The following is a 19677-nucleotide window of genomic DNA, read 5'->3' as shown; positions in this document are numbered from 1 at the left end:
CAATTCTGACTTATGTCATGTGCCAGCCAGGAGTAACTCTGGGAGCCATACACTACTGTGAAACTGATGCAAATGAGAAAAGAATCAGGTCTATTGTTGATGGAACAGAATGCTGTCACCAGAGAAAGGCCTCCCACTGCTAGACAAATGTTAAGGCAAAGCTAAGACACTTATTAGCAAAGGAGGCAACATTTATCTTGGAACAATGGCTTAATTTGGGTTTCACACCATGACTGATGTGTATGTCACCATTTAATCAGATGGATGAGTGCAGCCAAATGATGGGTTTTGTTTTTTTGCCATCAACGAGTGAAAAGATTCCAACTTTCAGGATGGACTGCTCTGGCATTGCAACCGATCAGAAAATGCCCAGCCATAAGGAAGAAAGAATGTGTGAATAGGAAGCTGTAACTTGTCATCTTCTGCTAAATAGTGTTGCTTCCTCCTGTACTAATATATTTAACGTTCCTCAGGAAAAACCCGTCTGTCCATGCGTTCGATTGCGACGAAAATCAGACTCCTCGCATAACCTCTTGCCAATTCGGCACTGGGGGACACTGAAAAGCTGAACTAGCTGATATCCATTTCCTTTGGAATAATAAAACACTGAAATTAATTTGAGAGTGATCTTCTACTTGCTCTGTGGGAGGGTACATGGCCTGGATATGCCAGTACTCATAAGAAACCGATCTACACAATGTCTTTGGAAAGGTGCTGCTGTACTTAAAGTAACAAGACGCTTTCCAGTGATGGTAGTGAATCCCTTTTGTTAACCGTAAAATCATAACTGAAGAAATACTTGTTTGCTGCTGCTGACATTACCTGAACCCCCTTACACTGGACATCTGTATGACATCGCTACCATCGGCACCCGGAATGAGAGTATGAAATAGGTGTAGTCCAGACACAGAAAAAAGGAAGTGCATCACGGACACCGAAACTGGGTAAATAGCAAGGAAATTCTGACATCGATATCTGAGCTAGCAGTGCCACCTAGCCTGTGCTCCGGAATTGTAGTGCAGCACGTGCAAACGTTTCTGGGATGCTTTCTCATCTGTTCAATCATTTTTTAAAGTATAATTACCAGAGTGCTTATGTTTTGCAGTTAATGCTGTCGAGCCTTTTAAACTAATTGGTCTTTTACAGAAAATTTAACTGAAAATTAGCACATCTTTTAATAACATTGCTTTAACTTTAATAGCACTTTGCCTTTCATTTATAATTACTCTAAAATTGTCATTTTCCAAGTCATATCTGCCTTTTTTTTTGTGTTTGCTAGTAGTTTTTTATGGATTTCTTTTAAGAAGACTCCTCCTCCACTGCATGCGGTTTTTAACATCGCTTTCGAACAAATATTTTAACTTGCTTTTCTTTTTCAGTTTGAGGAATTCTGTCGAACAAATAATATATCTCCAAACCTGAGGAACGACTGAGCCATCAGTACATATATATACTTATATCACTAACTTATACCAATAACAAAGGGCCTTTAAGACAGAATCAACAGCAGAAAATAAATAACAGAATTTCACAGTTTGAAAATCTATTGATTCTCAAAATATTGTCCGAACTTTAAAGAAGTTTGGGACACTTTATGTTACAATGTGCTGCTTGCTAATCCCCTAAACAGACTTGCACAAAAAACAGGCTTGTGTTTCAAAATGTCCATATCACAGATTAGAACAGTTTCTTTTCTGTATCACTAAGACTGTGAGGATCCCTGAGGGAGAACTCGTGAGTAAGGGATATACTGAAAAGGTATTTTTTATGGTTTTAACTATTGTCTTCCGTTATGTGCTTTCGTTCACACGAAGAAAAAGTAGAATTTAGTACTATTGAACAAAAATCAAGACCTCAAGTTCTAGCACAAGGAAATAAATTCTAGGATGTCGAACGTTCAATGTGGTTCTGGAGATCCTTGCCTCTAATGGCACCACTCCAACCCTGTATCAAGCCTATTGTCAGTGGTATGCATGGGAGGCATGCCAACCTGCCAGAACTTCTGTGGGTCTCATAGCTTCAACACCAAAAGGAATAACAGAGAAGCTTTGGCTCTCAGGTCTACTGTTCAAACCTTTGAAGGGACTGTGCGTTGATAAAACTGGTTTGTTTCCTTGCACGCACTGGATCTTCTGGAGTAATTATCTTGACTTCCCCAGAAAAGGAAGAAGTACTTCTCCTCAAAAATTTGCTTCTCTTAAACAATCCTATGTCATGTAACTTTTGGTAGATGAAGGTAATATTTTTACAAAACATCCACATTGTCTAAAAGATGCTTCCAATCCCATGGTTTTTAGTCACGTTCAATTTGCTGATGAGAATGTGCTTTGCTTTTCAGGAGTGGCGCCAGCTTGAGAATGATAGACTACATATATTCTTTCCCTGGGTTTGCATATGTTATAACAAAACATCAATATATCGTTCAAGCCTCTGATGGCAGTAGATATCTCTTCAAAGAAACAATAAAGATTAGCTGGTGTAATTTAACAATAGCCACTGCCACACTTAAAACATGAACCATTCCTACAGTCTTCACACAGAGGACAATAAAGCACTTTAAGGGAAGCCTGGAGAGACCACTGTTACCAACTCATCAAAAAGACAATGCAGTTTTAGAGCTCGTTATTGTCTTCTGAGCAACGATCTTCGAACTACCACGCTGTGAATCATAGGCTTGTGGAATATATTGCCTTTGCTGCAGAGGACAAACTGTGTGTAGGTAGCCGGTAGATAGCATTTTGAAAAGTAAACTTCATTAAGCATTTTACCTTTGAAATAAGAAAAATACAGACAATTTCAAATTTTAAATATCTAATACTGTCATTTTATAGGAAATAACACTAAACTATCAGAACGTAATGATCTTCAGCATTCAGATTTGAATCAGAAAGTGACAATGCGTTTTCTAACCTTATTTTTCTAATAAACCCTGACTCATGAGTAGGGTTTATTCCACTACTTCTATGTTAATAAAATTATATAAAAGAAAATAACAATTTAACACTGATCAATACTGTTGAATTATTATTACTCAATAAATGAATAATTTAGCAAATTATTTTAAATATATTTTGTACCTCTTTTTCTATATACATACATCTATATGTATGTTTCAGATTACTTACAGGTCAGAAAGGATACTGTATGCATATGTATTATTCTACTTTGTAACCTTTCTTACACCTGTTTTACTTAAAAACTCCACTACTGTGAGAAGAGATTCATTCTTAATGGAACAATTAATGCACTGTACATTCATATTGCAGATCATATAAAGAATTTACATTCCAGAGATATCTACAGAGATCATAAGTTGGAATTTTTCGACAAAAATTAAACAATTAAAAAACCCAAATCACTAATTGGATTGAATAGTGAACTATATCCTTGTCTCAAAGTGACCTGGCATAGGCCAGCACAGTGTCAATTATTTCCTTCTTACAGAATTCCTGTGCAATTAATAGGGTGAAGGCATGACTGCATGATCTCACAATTTAGTTAGGATACTGGCCTGAAACTAGGCAGAATAAACAGAAGCTGGTCCCTAAAAACAACTTTACTCTAAAAAAAAAAAGGAAGGAGATGAGATGAAAGCATGAAAGTAGATTAGTTTGTGAAAAACGTTCTTTTCCTTGGAGAAGTGAAAGGAGAATACATCCTTCTCATGAGAACAGGGATGGTAAAGGGGGAACATCTCACACATCTTACACTTTCTGAAGGGTCAGGAAGAATTGTACTTTTCCAACTCTTTACTAGGCCTTTGAGGAATAAAAGAGAAAATAACACTGCTGCCGATCAGCAAAGTGGTGAAAGAAAAGACAGGACAGTGAACAATTCTAACTGACTGAATCCTTGGCTTGTCTTCTTGATTAGTATTTTTCCTAAGTTAGAATTTTCTACTCTTGTTATCACATTTACTTCTCTGGCTTCAGGCTGCACTGCCCCTGACATATAATATGACCACTTAGATTTGAAAGTGTTTGGAAAGAAGACCCTGTTGAAGAAAGGAATTGCAGAAACCGAGGGACATGTTGTCAAAAACTAAAAGTTAATAAAAGCTAGCAATAACTAAATATGTTGTGAGAATTATAGGATGAGTTCCAAGTAAAAAATTTCTGAACAGTCACGTTCCACATGTTTCTTATTGCCTCACTATCATCTACATGATATACCTTTGCACAAGAAAGCAATGGTGTCCACAACAATTCGCTCTCTTTTTGTGGCGATGCCAGTGGCAATCAGAAGAATTAACCCTACTTTTTCCAAGATTCTGGAAGTGCTCTACTGAACGATTCATTTAGGGACATGGATTTAGATAGTAACGTGAGTAGATAAACAGCTCTCAGTATAACAATTTGGAACCTCATGTTAAATTAGTCCCATTTATAATGTGAAAATACTAAATATTTTGTTCATAGAGATTTTAATTAGTGAAGGTACAGAGCACACACCAAGTGTGCTTGCTTAGGCTTTCTGAACTTGTCATGTCTGCAAAATATGGCTAATAACCTTAAAAAAAAGTATTTTCTGAGTTTATTGCAAACTCCTAGGTTGCATTGGAATTAGATTTTATCAGCGTAGACTGATATTATTCATCTGTGGATGGAACATATGAGAAATACAGCAGGGAATAAAAATAAGAAATACAGATACATAAATATGAAATACAAATAAAATATCAAATGATTGCTGTGAATCTTTCTTAAAAGTAAAAAGCTTCCTTCTGAATTTAGGTGAAGGTCAGACTTGGCTCCTTTCAGGAAATCCATTTGCGTAATATTACATGGGCTTTACAACAGATGATTCCCAGCACCATGGACCTTTATTCCACAGGGACCTCAGAAAACCTATGTTTAGAATTTAAGAAGGCTTTGTCCTTTCTACATCTAGCAGAGCTTAAGGTCCCTCTGAAAGCCATGCAGCTCACACAGAGCAAGGCTGATCTGAAAACCTAGCCAATATGAAGCAAGGGAGGATGAAAAGGAGTATGACCGAGGTGTTTGCTTCAAAACTACACTATGGCTGCAAACCAAAAACCCTAGCGTAGACATAACCAAAGGTCACCATCTGTAGTTTCTGGCATGCACTTACATTTTCATTCACAAGACAACTTGTGTGAAAAAGAGATGATGACCTTTCTTCACACAAGTAGAGTTCACTTAATGTGTACAATGGCTTTCATGTAGTTCTATCGGTGTCCCCCAGCCCTCATACTTAGAGCATTGTTCATGGCTACAGGAAATTAAAAGCCTAAAACACATTTGATGCTGTCTGACATGAACGGTGAGCATAGGGACTGACACACTGAATTTGGGTCTGGGTTTCAGGAGGGAGATACAACATTTTTGGGAAAATATATCCTTCGAGCCAGATGTGAGACTCTGCTTTTAAAATTGTGGACTCATGGTAGTCCTAGATATCTCAGTTTTTTTAAAGTCTCTGTGTCCAACTACAAAATAACCTAGTTTAGGCTCTGAAATTCTCTTGACATCTAAGAGAAAAGTGCCTTCTCCTGACTACCTGTGGTAAAGGGACTATGCTTTCATACGCTTTCACAATAAGTCTGATGGAAGACAATGAAAAAGGTTTTGTTTGCTTACTGCGCTCATGAGAGAGTCCAGCACACTGACAGCAAATGCGGTTCCACATGCAAAGGGCTGTGTGAGATACAGTTCTGTGTCTGGATCATCATCATCATCTTGGTCCAAGAACTGAACATTTGAATCGTTTACTGAAAATAATAATAATAATAAAATCATAAGGTGCTTCTGGGTCACCAGGATGTGGCCTTACACATTACACAGTCAGAAAGAAAAAGAAACGGCATATGTCTGGAAACACAGACTTGTGTCTTTGACGTCACTGAAAATGAAATCAAGAATGGATGTGAAAATGTGCATTTAAAAATCTGTTGATCATTATCTTGCTCGTAAGAGGAGACTCTCTTGCTCTTGAGAGGTGACTATCCCTTTGCTGTAGCTTCATGGTGCCAGCTGCCTGCACTCAAAATGAGGTACATGATGCTCTTTCACATATTGAGGCAATCCTGGTATTGGTCGGGCACAGTGGCTAAGGCTGTGTGCATGTAGAGTGAAACGTTATCACAAGACACCAAGTCAGAACCCCTTTGTAAAACACAGGCTGTCCATAAAACTCTGATATAGCCCACAGTCATCTGCTAGATGTGCTGCTGTGATTCTTACTGGAGTAGTGCTAATGCACTTATAGCTCAAAGAGGATAAATTGTCGCTTTAACATGCATCTGTCTGAATGAATGAGCAATACTCCAGCTATTCTCTTGCAGCACTGCCTTTTGTTCAAATATTTCTCTCCATAACTTCGCTTCCTTAGCCACAAGTTCTGTACTAGCCAGTGTGAAAAAGAATCTACATCAGGCTGTTCTAAAGAAAAAGCCCAAATAAAGTCGTATTTGTCATTTAGACTTTCTCTGGCATTTCATTGTCACAGTTAAGCTTTGTCTCTACCTTATTCCACTAAAAATAGTTGTTTCCTTGAGATCAGTGTATCAAGTGGATCATATTTCATGAAATACTTCATTTCCATGTTAGTCCTCCTCAGGCATGAAACCAAAGCCTGCTTAGCTATGCCATTGAAATACCCTTTAACTTACTAAATGACAAATTAATTTCAGTTCCCACACAAGGAAGGGAAATTAAAAACTTTTTCAGCATTTGAAACCGTACACATTGACTATGTCCCTATTCCCCACAGGAACACATCTCCTGAGCCAACCCTGGGAGCTCTGAAACCAACATAAGAGTTGCTGTTAAACTTGATTGGGTTTCGTCTCTGGACTTCGTAGGTTGGAAGTCTTCTTCTGCCTGCTATTCTGATCTGCCTTCCTATATAGTTTCATTTTCCATCCACTCATTTTCCAACCTGTATACACTATTGTGCTTGCCATACTTAGCTTACAAAACTTTAATAACTGTAGATAAAGCCTCATGATAGCTGTCAAAAAGAGATGAGAATTGTTATCTTTTTTTTAGAGCCCTGAAGACTCAGTACTTGGCCATGATCATACAGTCAGTCAGGACCCAAGCTGAAGCGGGATTTAAAATTCCTGCCTTCCCTCTTCTTGATGTAACCACGAAAACATAACACCTCAGTGTTGTAAATAGAGAAGCGTTCTGCCCTGGGACTCGGAAGAATTTCATCCTAGCAAACACCAATATCCACAGCACTCCTTTCTTTGGACAATGGCTATCAATTTATTCTCCAGATTCTTGAGCAAAATAGTATTTGAAAGCCTGACGCATCATTTCAAATGTATTTTTTGAACAGCTTGTGCCTTAGTTTAATTTGCTAGTTGAGAGTAGGCACTATTGACAGTAGCATTCTTTATCCACTTACATCCAGCAGACTAATACCCGACTTGGACACCAGCTTGCTAGCCGTGCGTGCCGTCAGTTTCCAAGGTGCTACAAACCTAACGTGAATTCTGCACTTGTGGTTTTATCCCCAGTATCTTTATCTTCCTGATGCAAGTTCGCATTCCAGGATCTCTACGAGAGGTCCCCGGGCTGGGTGAGGCAGGCTGGAACGTGCGGTGCTGCGCCTGAGGAAAGGCTCATCCAGCACCGCGCGCAAAAGCTGGCGAGAGCTCTCTCTGTGGAGAGGCAGCGACGCAGAAGCTTGGCTGCCTTTTTACAGCTTCAAATCCTGAGCTTCTGAGAAAAGGTCTGCTCCCCAAAATAAACAAACAAATAGCTTAAGGGAAAGTATGATGCTGGGGTTTCTTTTCTGATAGCTTTTACTTCTTCTTTGGCTTCCTGTGAGAACTGCTAAGGCATGTCCACCAAATTGACAATAAGCTGAAATAACAAAAAGAGAGAGAGAGAAAAGGAGAAAAAAACTGGGCGGGGGGGAATAGGGCCCGGGAGGTGGGGACCCAGGCCAAAGAAAATGAATTGGTGAGAAGGTGCTATGAAAACAGCCGGCAGGTCAGACGAGTGTGATCAAAGGTTTACTGATGCTGCGTGAAAAAAAAAAATCATTAAGAAAGGCCAGAACAAGACAGTAAATTTCAACCAGAACCACAAATAAAACACATTCAAAGCAGTGCCATGAGGGTAGCCCCTCTGATACAGCCAGATAAATAAAGTAAAAGCTGATGACAGTAAGAACAACAACAACAGAAAATAAGACAGTGATGTGAAGGAAAAAGGCTCTTCTTACCCAGTTCAGTTATCATTAGAATGTGGGTTCCACTGTTTTTTTCCTGACTGATTGAAACCAAAGGCAGAAGTTTGCCAGGCTTAGCTAATAAGTAAAGTATTTAGGGGGAAAAGAAAGTACAGAAAGAGAATAAAGTAAGGGAAAAAGACAGGTAAGGCTCTAAAAAATAAAACTGAAAAGGAAAATAAAAGGACAAAGGACCACAAATCAAGTTTGTACTTGCCGTGAAAAAAACAGAACAGCTTCTGCACTTCACATCACACCACTTGACAACATAAATACCCACAGCTAGAGTGGAAATCAGAGCCTGGTTACCTACCATGATCGTATTCTCAGGAGTAAAATGTCTCATACTATTATACAGAGTTTGGTTACACATGATTAAACAGTTCTGGACCATGAAGAAATAAACAAATGGCCTCTTACTATTGATTAAATGCACAGGAAATGTCTGCTCATACTTACTCTGTTTTTTTCTTTTCTAACCTTAGCCCTAAGACCCCTGCTTATTTGTTACACTATGTTTAAAGCATCTTGTCTGATAGAGTCTTTATTTAAGAAAATGGAGAAAACCCCAAGGAAAGAGAGAAATAGATTTCAGTTATTCAAATAAAGCGAAACGACTGCTACAAGTATTTTTTTAGAGAGAGTAATTCAAAACAGCTATCAGAAGAGAAAACATAGCAGTGTAAGACAGAGTATAGGTAATTTTCCTGCATAACAAGGGAAGTGGGAAAAAGATGGGAACATACACGAAAGGATATATGTTAGCTTTTCTTACCTAGCTCTGTTATAATAGGGATGTTGGCTCCTGTTGTAATGGAGGGCTGACGTAACAGGCCATGGACTGGACTGTTGTCTGGAGATGACCTATCCATCCCAGGGGGTGTAAAGCCTAAAACAAACAAACAAACAAACAAACAAAAAAGAAAAAGAAAAAAGAAAAAAAAAAGGAAGAAAAATAGAAAAAATATAAAGTTTACACAGGACAAACTATGAAAAAAAATCCCCACCAACATGGAATTCCTTACCTCTACTTTTTTTTTTCCACAAAGAAGAATGGTAAAAAAATTGCCGTTAAAAAAAATTTTACTTAATCTTCAACAATTATTTCTTAAAAGCATAATCCTTCTCAAATATGCAGGTAATTTCTCCTGTAAGATACTTGGTAGCTAATGGAGAAACTGAAACTTATTTTGTTATCCTAGGTAGCCTTTGCATCAAAACATGCAAAATGGAAAGAGTAACACTTACTTAAACATAAATTAAAAAATAAAGGCTTCAGCACTAGAGACGTTTAATTTTGTCCTATCAGTATCTCAAATAATCCTGAAATAAACACCTTTCCCTAAACTTCAATGAACATTTTAAAGAGTATTTTTTGTAAACAGTAGTAGAACCACAAGAAAAAAGTTGCTTCCATTAGCAGGTTTTAGGTTTGACCTAAAGGCTGATCAAGGATTTAAAATTTTCAAACTGTTTTCCAGGAGCAAGATAACCCACACAAAGTTGGGGTTTTTTCCTTTCACATGTATGATTCATAGTATGTATTTTTATGAGTATTGCAATTATAGGAATACTGGGACAGAAGGGCCCATTCTCCAGGAAAAAAAAAGCATGGAAGGAAAAAGACACAGGTTTTCAAACAGTCTATAAGAGGAATGCTTGAAAAGAAACAAGAAAAAATTTTATACCTTTGAGGATGTAAAGGAAACAAAGGTGGGAGAGGAAACATCTTGGCAGGCACTCAAAGAAAAAAAAGACCTGGAGAGCAGCAAGGTTCACCTCTAAAAAAGATTATGTTTGCAGCCTGATTCTCTACACAGTTTGAAATGGAGCTCTTGACACTGAGCATTTTTTACTTTTTTTTTAATAAAAAAATACCCAGGCAAAGCCTTTTAGAGTTTGATTGTAAGTACTGAAAAATAGACAGTTATACAAAAGCCCATGCAACAGCTGGACTGGAAAATCACAGTTGAGACTAATGCATTCCATCTCCTTTACCCGTTAATGTGTGGAAAGCATGGGAATGTTCATTTAAAGTCATTATTGCAGAAGTGATGGTGAAGACAGAGTTTGACTTTAGGGTTTCATGTAGACCAATGTCAAGTCAGCATTTTTAAGCAAATATTTGTCTGCTAGGAATGGGATTGAGCCAAGCTTACACACAATTCTGAGAAAACATACAATTTTTTTTGCCACGTAATGCGAGAGTTCTTTGACTTCACACCTGACATCCAGGGGCAGACTTTTGATCCTCTGTCATTACTGGTCTGAACTACTTTTGAACTCTCTATATACTGATTCTAAGATAATCACAACCAAATTAATTCCCGATGTAACTTCATTATCTTCTTGTAGCTTGGAAACTGTTTCACTGTGTTAAATTCATTGATACATTTATCTGCTATTGCATTCAGAAGAAGATTGTATGACATTATCTACTTCACCTTTCTTCGGTTTGGGGACTAATTTACAAACCAGGAAATCTCTAAACCAAACTGTAGTTGTTAACATGTGGTACTGGTTTTATATTGTCCTTCTGAGGGATTTATGGTTCTTTTCCAGTGATAATTACCATCACTCTTAAGCTGTACCTAAACAAGACAAACTGTAAGGATCACTAGATCTGGACTTCTTGATTTAATGGGATTTAAATTTTTATTTTATATTCAGTTCATTTCTTCCTATGTTTTGTCTATGTCACATACAGAATATACAGGTAATAAAACTAGAATCACTGAGAAGAGAGACTTAGCCCTCCAGAAGGAACCAGCATGAACTTCCTTCTGACTATCACATGAAAGTTAGACACAACATGAGGACTGTAAGGACAGGATAAGTAAAAAGGGAGTGAAAAGTCTGTGAAGAAATTCCTTAGGAATAAAAGTGGATGTGGTATCTTCAACAGGCTTGCAAGACAAAGACATCGCCATAGGCAAACTAAGACAGCAAAGCAATTCTATTTAATATTACCAGTGCATAGAGAATCTTTAGAAGGCAGATTTCTTAGAGACAATTGGAAATGTTGGCAATGTTAACAGTTGGTCATTTAATACTACTCGTTGTGCTGAAACCAATTTAGTAAGACCAGCATGGTGACAGCGAGTTGCATTCCCAACCGGTATCAGTTTGTAGATCGTTTCCTTGCGTCTGGCGCTGTGACTGACAGCCATACTGGCTCTTTGAATGCTTACTTCTGCATGGCAGAGCCTAGCATTCCTCAGACTCACAAAGTGAGTCTCATGGAGTTCCTTCAGGCACCACCTCACGAGTTAGGGGTAACCCTGACACTCCCACGACAGCAGGAAAATGAAAGTGGGACTCCAAAGGGAGGGAAGGCTACCTGAGGACAGGTGGGTACTCGTGCGACACCGCCTTCTGCAGCAGGCTTCAGTGTTTTAAGTTTTGCATTCTGTTATGCTACAGGAAAAGCAAAACATGGCTTTTGTCACACTACATTAAAAAAAGCTCAAGTAGCTGCAGACTCCTTGAGCAGTTAAGTGGCAATCCCAGTTGGGTTCTCTGCAGAATTACAAGTCAAAATGGCAACAGCAAGACTTTTTACACTCCCTTATCTGAGAGCAGAGCAAAGGACTCTTGGTCCCATGCACCCTAGGGGTTGTACTGCTGGGAGGATCCCTAGAGGCCCTGGTTCTCCCTTTTTCCTGAAGGCTTTTCCCCCGGCATCGCCGGATGCCCTCCCTAAAATACCTTTCAGTGAATCGGGCTCTTCAGATGGTAAGAGCACATCAGTATTTCCCCACCAGCTAAAAGCAAATTGAAGAAAGTTGGCATAACTGCGTCTACATGTGTAAGCCCTTCTTGCTCTCCCTCTACTGCAACATGCACAGAGAGGCACGCACGCAACACTCATTGAAGGCTATTTGTAGCCACCTCTCTGACTCTTCAAATATTTGTCTTCCTAGGATGGTGTTAGAAGATTGAAGTAAACGTGTCATTTCTGTTAGACACAGACTGTCAGTAGCTCTGTAATTGCACGCTGCACATATAGTGCATTCAGTCTGAAATGCAGGAAGCATTTTAAAGGGATTTTGTTTTCTCCTTGAATGAAAAATAGACTCTTGCCTTAGTATTTTTCATCCTATGGTCTTGGAAGATGTGAGAAATATTTGCTATCTTAATCTAATTTCCTTGTCTATGCTTAATTCAGACACTTCTAAAAATCCACTTTTTAAAAATATAAAAATATTGGAATATTTTCAGGAACAGAAAATTGGAGTATTTGGGGATTTTGTGTGCCTATGTTTGGAGTCACAAGGCATCATGCACCTTCAGGCCACATTTCTGCTCCCAAGTCACAACGTAAATTCTATAGATAGGCTCTCTATTTTTTTTGTCCAGAAAAAAAGAAAAAAAAATGCAGGAAAATTAACCTGCTTTATCAGAACTTTCATTTAAAGGCATGAAAAACTACAAATGACAGCTGTGCAGATTCAGTGAATGTGACAGTTCTGAATTTCTTCAACTTGACAAGTAAACACCTTAAATCGGTAATGCTATATGCATAATACATGACCTGTATTTTGACATCCATCATCAAATGCTGACTTGAGAAAATACAGGTTTGTACGTCAAGGAATAGCACCCATAAAGCAGGGAGAAATTCAGGTCACAGGGTATTAGGAAAACTCTATTTCATTACAGAAGCTGAAACAAGCTAAGGCATCAGATTTAAGATCCATTTTCAGCTGTGAAAAGATTCAATTCCTCTGCACAGAGCATTCATTTAGGAATGACATGCTTTCCTCGCAGCCTCTTTTCATTTTCCTTTTCATATTCCATTTTCTCCTTCAGTCCCCAAACCTTGTTCCATTAGCGCTCATAAAAATCGTAAAACAGGGCTGATAATTGTGATCTTATAACCACAGTGTCTCCTTGCTCAACAAACTGAGGGAGCTGTGGCTACAATTGCTTAACAGGATCAACCTCTAGAGTAAAATTCACATGTCCCTGCGTACGGAAACACAGTGACAGTGCGGGGCTTCTGGAGAAAGGAATTCTCTCGACCAGCAATGAGGAGGTAAGGTGCAGCACAATCATGGCAGTTCCTGCAGCCTCTGCCTCTGACACTAAACTGCTGTAGTGGGTCAGTGACTGCCTTCGCATCACTTGGATTTTGTTTTTTTGCGTTGTGTTTTGTTGAGGGTTTTTTTCTCTTCGCTCATTAAACTGTCTTTACCTCAACCCGTTAGGTTTTTTTCTTACTTTTGCCTTCTGCTCCTCTCCCCCGTCCCACTGGGGAGAAGTGAGCAGAGACCAGGTAGGGCTTAGTTGCCAGCCAGGGTCAACCCACCACTGTTGGCTTTAGTGATAACCACCACAACATCAAACTGAGGAAACCTCTAATGCAATTGTTTGATTGTTTTACCTACTTTTGGAGCAGTAGTATCCTAGAGGGAGCTGGGAAATATCTCTTTGCACAGAATCAAGACACTGAACCAGCTATTTTCTGCAGAGACCCGCAGGAGGCTCACACTCCTCCAGAGCAGCTACCTGAGTTAAGGCACGGCAGTCCCTGCCTCTCAAAGAGGGAGGGAAGCAGTGACTCCCGACTGCCAGGTCCTCACTGATTTTGAGCACGTCAGGAACCCAGAGCCTGTGTTCCTCTTGGAGTCATGATATATTTAATCCTCTGTTTGACAGCATCTTGTTTCAGATAGCGGCAGGGGCTTGCTAGCCCCTGTTGAAGTCCAAGCCATTTCCTCAGTTTGATGTTGTGGTGGTTATCACTAAAGCCAACAGTGGTGGATTGACCCTGGCTGGCAACTAAGCCCCTACCCAGTCTCTTGCTCACTTCTCCCCGGTGGGATGGGGGAGAGAAGCAGAAGGGCAAAAGTAAGAAAAAAAACTAATGTGTTGAGGTAAGGACAGTTTAACGAATGAAGTGAAAAAAGAAAAAAAAACCAATAAAACAAACCAAAACATCATTAAGATGTTCTTGTCTTTGTGGAAGGAGAATGTCTGGGAAACTTCCTCCCCACAAGGAGCCAAGGTCTTTTTCCCAAGTCTTACTGGAGATTCCCCAGGAGTTACCGAGTTGTCCTCCTGGATCCTCTCAGGAACTCAGGGGGACACTAACTGTGGCTCAGCAGTAACATGCAGGTATTCCGGGAGCCAGAGTGGCACTGCAATGACGTTCAAAATCAAGGAACGCTGGCATGGCGTAACAGTGACTTCTGCCCACTGAAAGCACCAGCGGTAATTGTAGTTTGCCCTGCTTACGTGTTCTTTGGAGCAACTGGCCTGATGGCCAAGTGATCTGCTGACTGTGCTGGCCATAAACCACTGGTTTTTGTTCCTGTGCAGTTCAGCTGACTGACTAATGTCCCATGAAATGCAGGAAGGTTTGCTCTACATAGCAGTAAATAGATCCTTTTAGTTTTCTGAGGAGCCAGTAAAGGTTTATTGGGGTTTTAATGTAGAAACAAATTTGGCTCTTGGATGTGCACTGTTTCTGTTCCACTGACTTCACTGAGTCCCAGATGGGCATATTCTCAAACCAGATTTTTATGTTACATTTATAAAATATCTTCTGTTCTAAAGGGTCATACTGGATACTTTATGATCCTCTTCCCCTTTCCCCCTGCCCTTGTCCTCCTTGCCTCCCTCCCTTTTCAAAGATGTATGTTTTACTAAACTGTAACTCCATGCAGGCAGAATGCAGTTTCCCAAACTGAAAATCCACTTGGCAGACCCAAAGGGTTTGGCCTTGTCATTAAAGCGCCATGTAAACTGATAGTGCCCTTTAAATAATGTTATTCTAGGGAAAGGTGCCATGGGATTCTCTGGGTAATGTATGCACTAAAGTCCTCAAAAATATAATTTTAAAAGCATACATGCTATTAACTAGCTCTGGCTCATCTAAAAACCATGAAACAACAATCCTATTTTGAGCATGTATGAAAAACACACAGGTGGTGACCTGCCAGACGCGCCCCTGGCAAGTTATCATGCAGGAATACGGGATGAGGATTTTCATTAAGCAGAGCCAGACAAAAAGAAATAATTCTCTTTAAAAAGGACCTCACAGCTACATCCCTTTGCTACTGTTTGCTGACTACGTCCATTAATATTCCAGTGAATTCAATTGAATGATAGACTTTACCTGTTATCCTCCAAAGAACGGCCACTTGGGTATACCTGGAAAGTTCAGCAGCAGTCATGCAGCTAAAGAGCTGCTGACATTCATGGGAATCTGTTACAGCCATTCAATTTAGAAACAATTCTAGCTTCAACGTCCCATGTGGTGTGAGACGGAGAGTTGTAGTTTGGCCTCAGAACCTGGAAATCCTAAATTCTGGTTTCAGTTCTGACTTTGACTGTAATTTGTGCCTGAAGATGTAATAATCTCATGGAGATTATCTCTAAACCTCTGGAAAAGGAGAGGAATGTGGGAGAGCAGATATGACTCTGAAAGATCCCAGCTCGCTCAGTGACTGCAGCATCTTCAGAGACACTCTGGGCCCAAGCACAGGCCAAGCTACATCTACAGAGTGCGGAGGGTGAAGAAGGGTAGGCTTCTCAATTGTAACACCCCTCCAACGCTTTGGGACAGGAACAACCCCCGAAGCACTGGATGCTGAGAGATGCTGTTACAGAGAACCAGCTGCCATCTCCCTCCCAAGGAGGGAGTGTATCCCTCCCAACGTCCGTTCATTCCCATACTGTTGAACTACAGAAACCTATAGCGAAAATGTTCAAATCAAAGCTCTAATGAAAGCGCAGTGGGATCACTGCTAGTTTCCGCTCCCCAAAGCATGAGAACCGTTCCTGGGTGGGTTAGTGGTCCCACGTGCTGAAAGCGTAAAGCATTTATAGGTCTACCGGTTCTTGCGCTGCTCTAGTGAGGCAGGATTAAGCTATAAAAAGAAAACAAGTGGTGTCATTCAATGCTACATCTTGAGGTGTAGCATTGAATGACACCACATTGCTCCTATTTTCAATTGTGAAATTTTTTTGAGCCTTTATCTTTATCTTTATTTTTTCAGTGCTATAGCAATTTTGTAAAGCTCTAAGCAACTTTTTGCCTAGGTTACTGATTTCTTTGGCCTGACATATCCTACCTGGGGCTTTTTTTTAGCCAATAAAGACAAGGCTGAACTAGAACTCCTGTTATGCAATGCAGCCATCTTGTTTTATACACATCTGTCTTGGGAACATAAAATGTATGAGTACATCACTGACTTCTTGTTCAGTCTCTAGTGCATAAGCAAACAATTCCAAAAGTGTAAAACTTAGGAAAATAATTTCTTATTTTTTAAAGCACTGTACAGCAAAGAGAAGAGTAAATCACAGAAACCTACGAGGGCCATGAAGACAGGCATAATGGTAACAGCCAAGCAAGCCAGGATAATTGCTTGGGGCTTTTAGGCTATCAAGATGGGAAATTAAATATTAAACTGAGACACTCTGCAGGTTCTCGGAACAAGAAGAAGGGACAGGCCATCAGGAGTTTATTGCCTGATAGTTAGCACCATCTTGTAGCTGTCTTTAAGCATATATTTTCTAAGCCATTTCCAGAAACAGAGGAATGGTTGGGTAACTTGATTGACTTAATTGAAAACACCTAGGACAACACATATTCAAAATACAAAGGGCTTCTAGAATGCAGAGGGCAACGGGTTCCAAACTACTTCACACTTATCCTGCTGCCTGGGACATGTTCACATTCATTTTATGCTATGTTTTTACAAACTGGTCAGACAATATTTTAACTCCTTCCAATATACCGTGTGCTTTGGATTTGTTAAATTCTTCTTTTGTTTTGTAATTGTAATGTCATCTTTGGTTTTTCATCTACTTTTCCCTCACTTTCTCTGTTGTTATGAACCTGCTCTTCCAAAGCCTACTCCTGTTGGGAAAGAATTTAGTTCTCTCACATTGTTGTGGAAACTCATTTCTTGGTGGCAAAGTGACTATTCATTCTTTCGGGTGGATTGCACCTCCAGGTATAGCACCTACTCCTAATGCTACTGTCCAGATGCTGGAGAACAGTTTGGCTACTTATCATAGACTTTTTTTTTCCTTTGTTTTTTCTTATTTTCTTCAGAAAGAACCAGTAGAACTATACAAATATTTGGAAAGAGAGAGAAGAAACAGTAGCACGTGTTCATTCAACAATTATTATGGAATACGCTTTAATTCATAATAACATCAGAAATTATAATTCCTTTGGTTTTTAGAGACTTTCATTACAAACTTAATTTCTGAGTTGTCCCTACTCCCCATTCACCATTTAATAGTTTTCTACACCAGGTACTTCTCAGGCACAAAGTTGGTAGCATCTAAGTGTAGCAGAGGTTTGCAGCTAAAAGAATTTAGCATAGAATGATGCCAAATTCTTTTCAGTTTAATCATTAATCAACCTTGAATATTTAGACCTCAGGCAAAAATAAATACGCTGAATAAAACTTATCAAATAAATTAAGCGATATTACCTAGTTCAGAGAGACAGGTATTCAATAACTACAAATAAAATGGAAAGCTCACCATTAAAAATAATATATTGGCATGTTAGGCGAGACTCTACATTATGTCATTATATCCTACGTTATATCAAATAAAGTAAATTTCTCCTTAGTGAAAAAGGAAGAGCAAAGCCAGATGTTGTAGTAAGCAATCAATAAAAATATTTTGATAAATAAAAGTAACAATGCTGTCCAACGCATGATTGGCAACTACTGAAACATAAATTAAACAAATTTCCCATTGCTGCTTATGGGAAAATTATGCAGATTAGAATTTGATTAGGTTTATATCATGAGACTCAATTTGGACTTTTAATCTATTAAGCTCCAATAAATGAGGCATCTGAATAGCTCCCCTGAGCAGCAACAGTAATAACCAAAGCAGTCATTTTTTGCAATATGTATTCCGACAATTTCTTTAGCAGATGATTCCACATCTTTAAGTACAATTACTTTGTAACTTCTAAAAAAAATTCAGGTGTATGCAGTGAGGAAATGGATCCATACAAAACGCTTAAACAGACTTTTTGTGATAATCAACATCTGTCACTCTGTTCTAGCAATATTGTTTTTCCATCAACTTGGACTTACTTACGGTCGACTTCATAGTCTGTGTGGGCTAAATAGTGCCAGCAGACTTGTAAATTACTCAAGCTGGAACTGAGCTGGAAACCTATGGCAAAATGTCATTAAGTTCTCTATAGGCTGGGTCAACACCAAAATCCCACATTCAAGGCTGTCTTGGGGATCAAAGATTTAACTGTGAAGGCTAAAGCCTCATTTTATCAAAGAAATCTGAACTAGATTCCCAGACCTGAGTTCTGACACAGGTTGGATTCAGATCAAGACCACCTCTAATTTTTCTGGCAGGTATGCTCCCATAGGCCTCCTGCACATTTCCTGCAGTCTAATCTATTTGCAAGTATCCAAAAACTCTTCTCCCATCTTACTCCATATTGTAAAAAAACAACTCTTGGAAAAAGCCTGCTGGCTAGAGAGAATATTGCGTCCCTGTCCAATCCTGCCAGGTTGCACCAAATCCTGTCACAACTTTTCAGTGGACACGTCATCATAAAAGCACATAGTCAAGTGACAGTATGCAGTTGATTCCCAAAGATTAAGTTTGTAGTTTAAAAACTTCAGGGCATGACTAAATACTCAGAGTAAAGGAACACGGATTTTGTGTTCACGTGTGAATACAAATTTTTTACCAGAACTCCAAATTGAACACCATAAACATGGGAAAAATCAGTGTCATGCTCTTTGCCACTCAAATACTGCCTCCTGTAACACACACACAACTTCAGAGTAGCCTGTCTGTTAAAGACATCTTAATAGGTATAGTGTATGAAAATGAGAATCAAGTTGTTTTGAACTACGCCAGTCTGCATAACAACACTAACTCAACTAACTTTTCCATATAATGCTCTATAAACCACTTGCACCCAGATGCAGCTACCACTGTGGGGAATGATAATCATCTAAGGAGTATTTTTATATTTCCTTAAACAAAACCTTCCTGATCCAAACAGGTAGCTTACTATAGCCCTGCTGCAATTTAATGTGAACCTTGCAAGTACGGTGCCCAATTTGAAATGGGAATAAGGAAACAGCATCTGAGGGTTTGGAGTATATTTTCAAAATATGCACATCATCCCATCAGTGCAATCATTTGCACTTCAGAACTAATGGTATTACTGGCCAGTAGAAAAACCATCCGTGCCATGCACAATAAAGGAATAGGAAGGTAAGTACCTCCAGAAAGCACTTCCATTAAAAGAAATGTCAACTCTTTGATACTGAAGTTCCCAAGAATGGCTAACATATCAAACCACCTTTATACTCTGTTCGGCTCATAATATTATCCCTGTTTTATATGTCACATATCCATCATGCCACATTCTATTCCAGTTTCAATATACGTCTACCAAATACTAAAATTGGCTAATTTATTGCAATTACTCTTGACTGACTGGAAATATACAGA

General features: G+C 39.1%; 1 protein-coding gene across 8 annotated transcripts in view; it reads right to left on the bottom strand.

Annotated features, from left to right (window-relative positions):
* Positions 1–19677, bottom strand: part of KCNMA1 (potassium calcium-activated channel subfamily M alpha 1) — a gene marked incomplete at its 3' end in the record, with an annotated part of 525005 nt that overhangs the window by 16183 nt on the left and 489145 nt on the right. For 5 of the 8 annotated variants that reach the window (XM_082002434.1, XM_082002437.1, XM_082002438.1 and 2 more), the window contains 2 exons: positions 8981–9094; positions 5601–5731 (listed from right to left, as the gene is read on the bottom strand). In XM_082002434.1, the coding sequence (XP_081858560.1) occupies positions 5601–5731; positions 8981–9094 (245 nt within the window). Of the gene's footprint in view, positions 1–5600; positions 5732–8199; positions 8284–8980; positions 9095–19677 lie in introns of all 8 variants that reach the window. The other 3 variants (XM_082002432.1, XM_082002435.1, XM_082002436.1) reach the window with 1 other exon arrangement.

The sequence above is a fragment of the Phaethon aethereus genome (assembly GCF_964289735.1).
Source record: "Phaethon aethereus genome assembly, chromosome: 7".
In the NCBI taxonomy this organism is placed as follows: domain Eukaryota; kingdom Metazoa; phylum Chordata; class Aves; order Phaethontiformes; family Phaethontidae; genus Phaethon; species Phaethon aethereus.
This window is presented reverse-complemented; position numbering and strand designations above follow the sequence as displayed.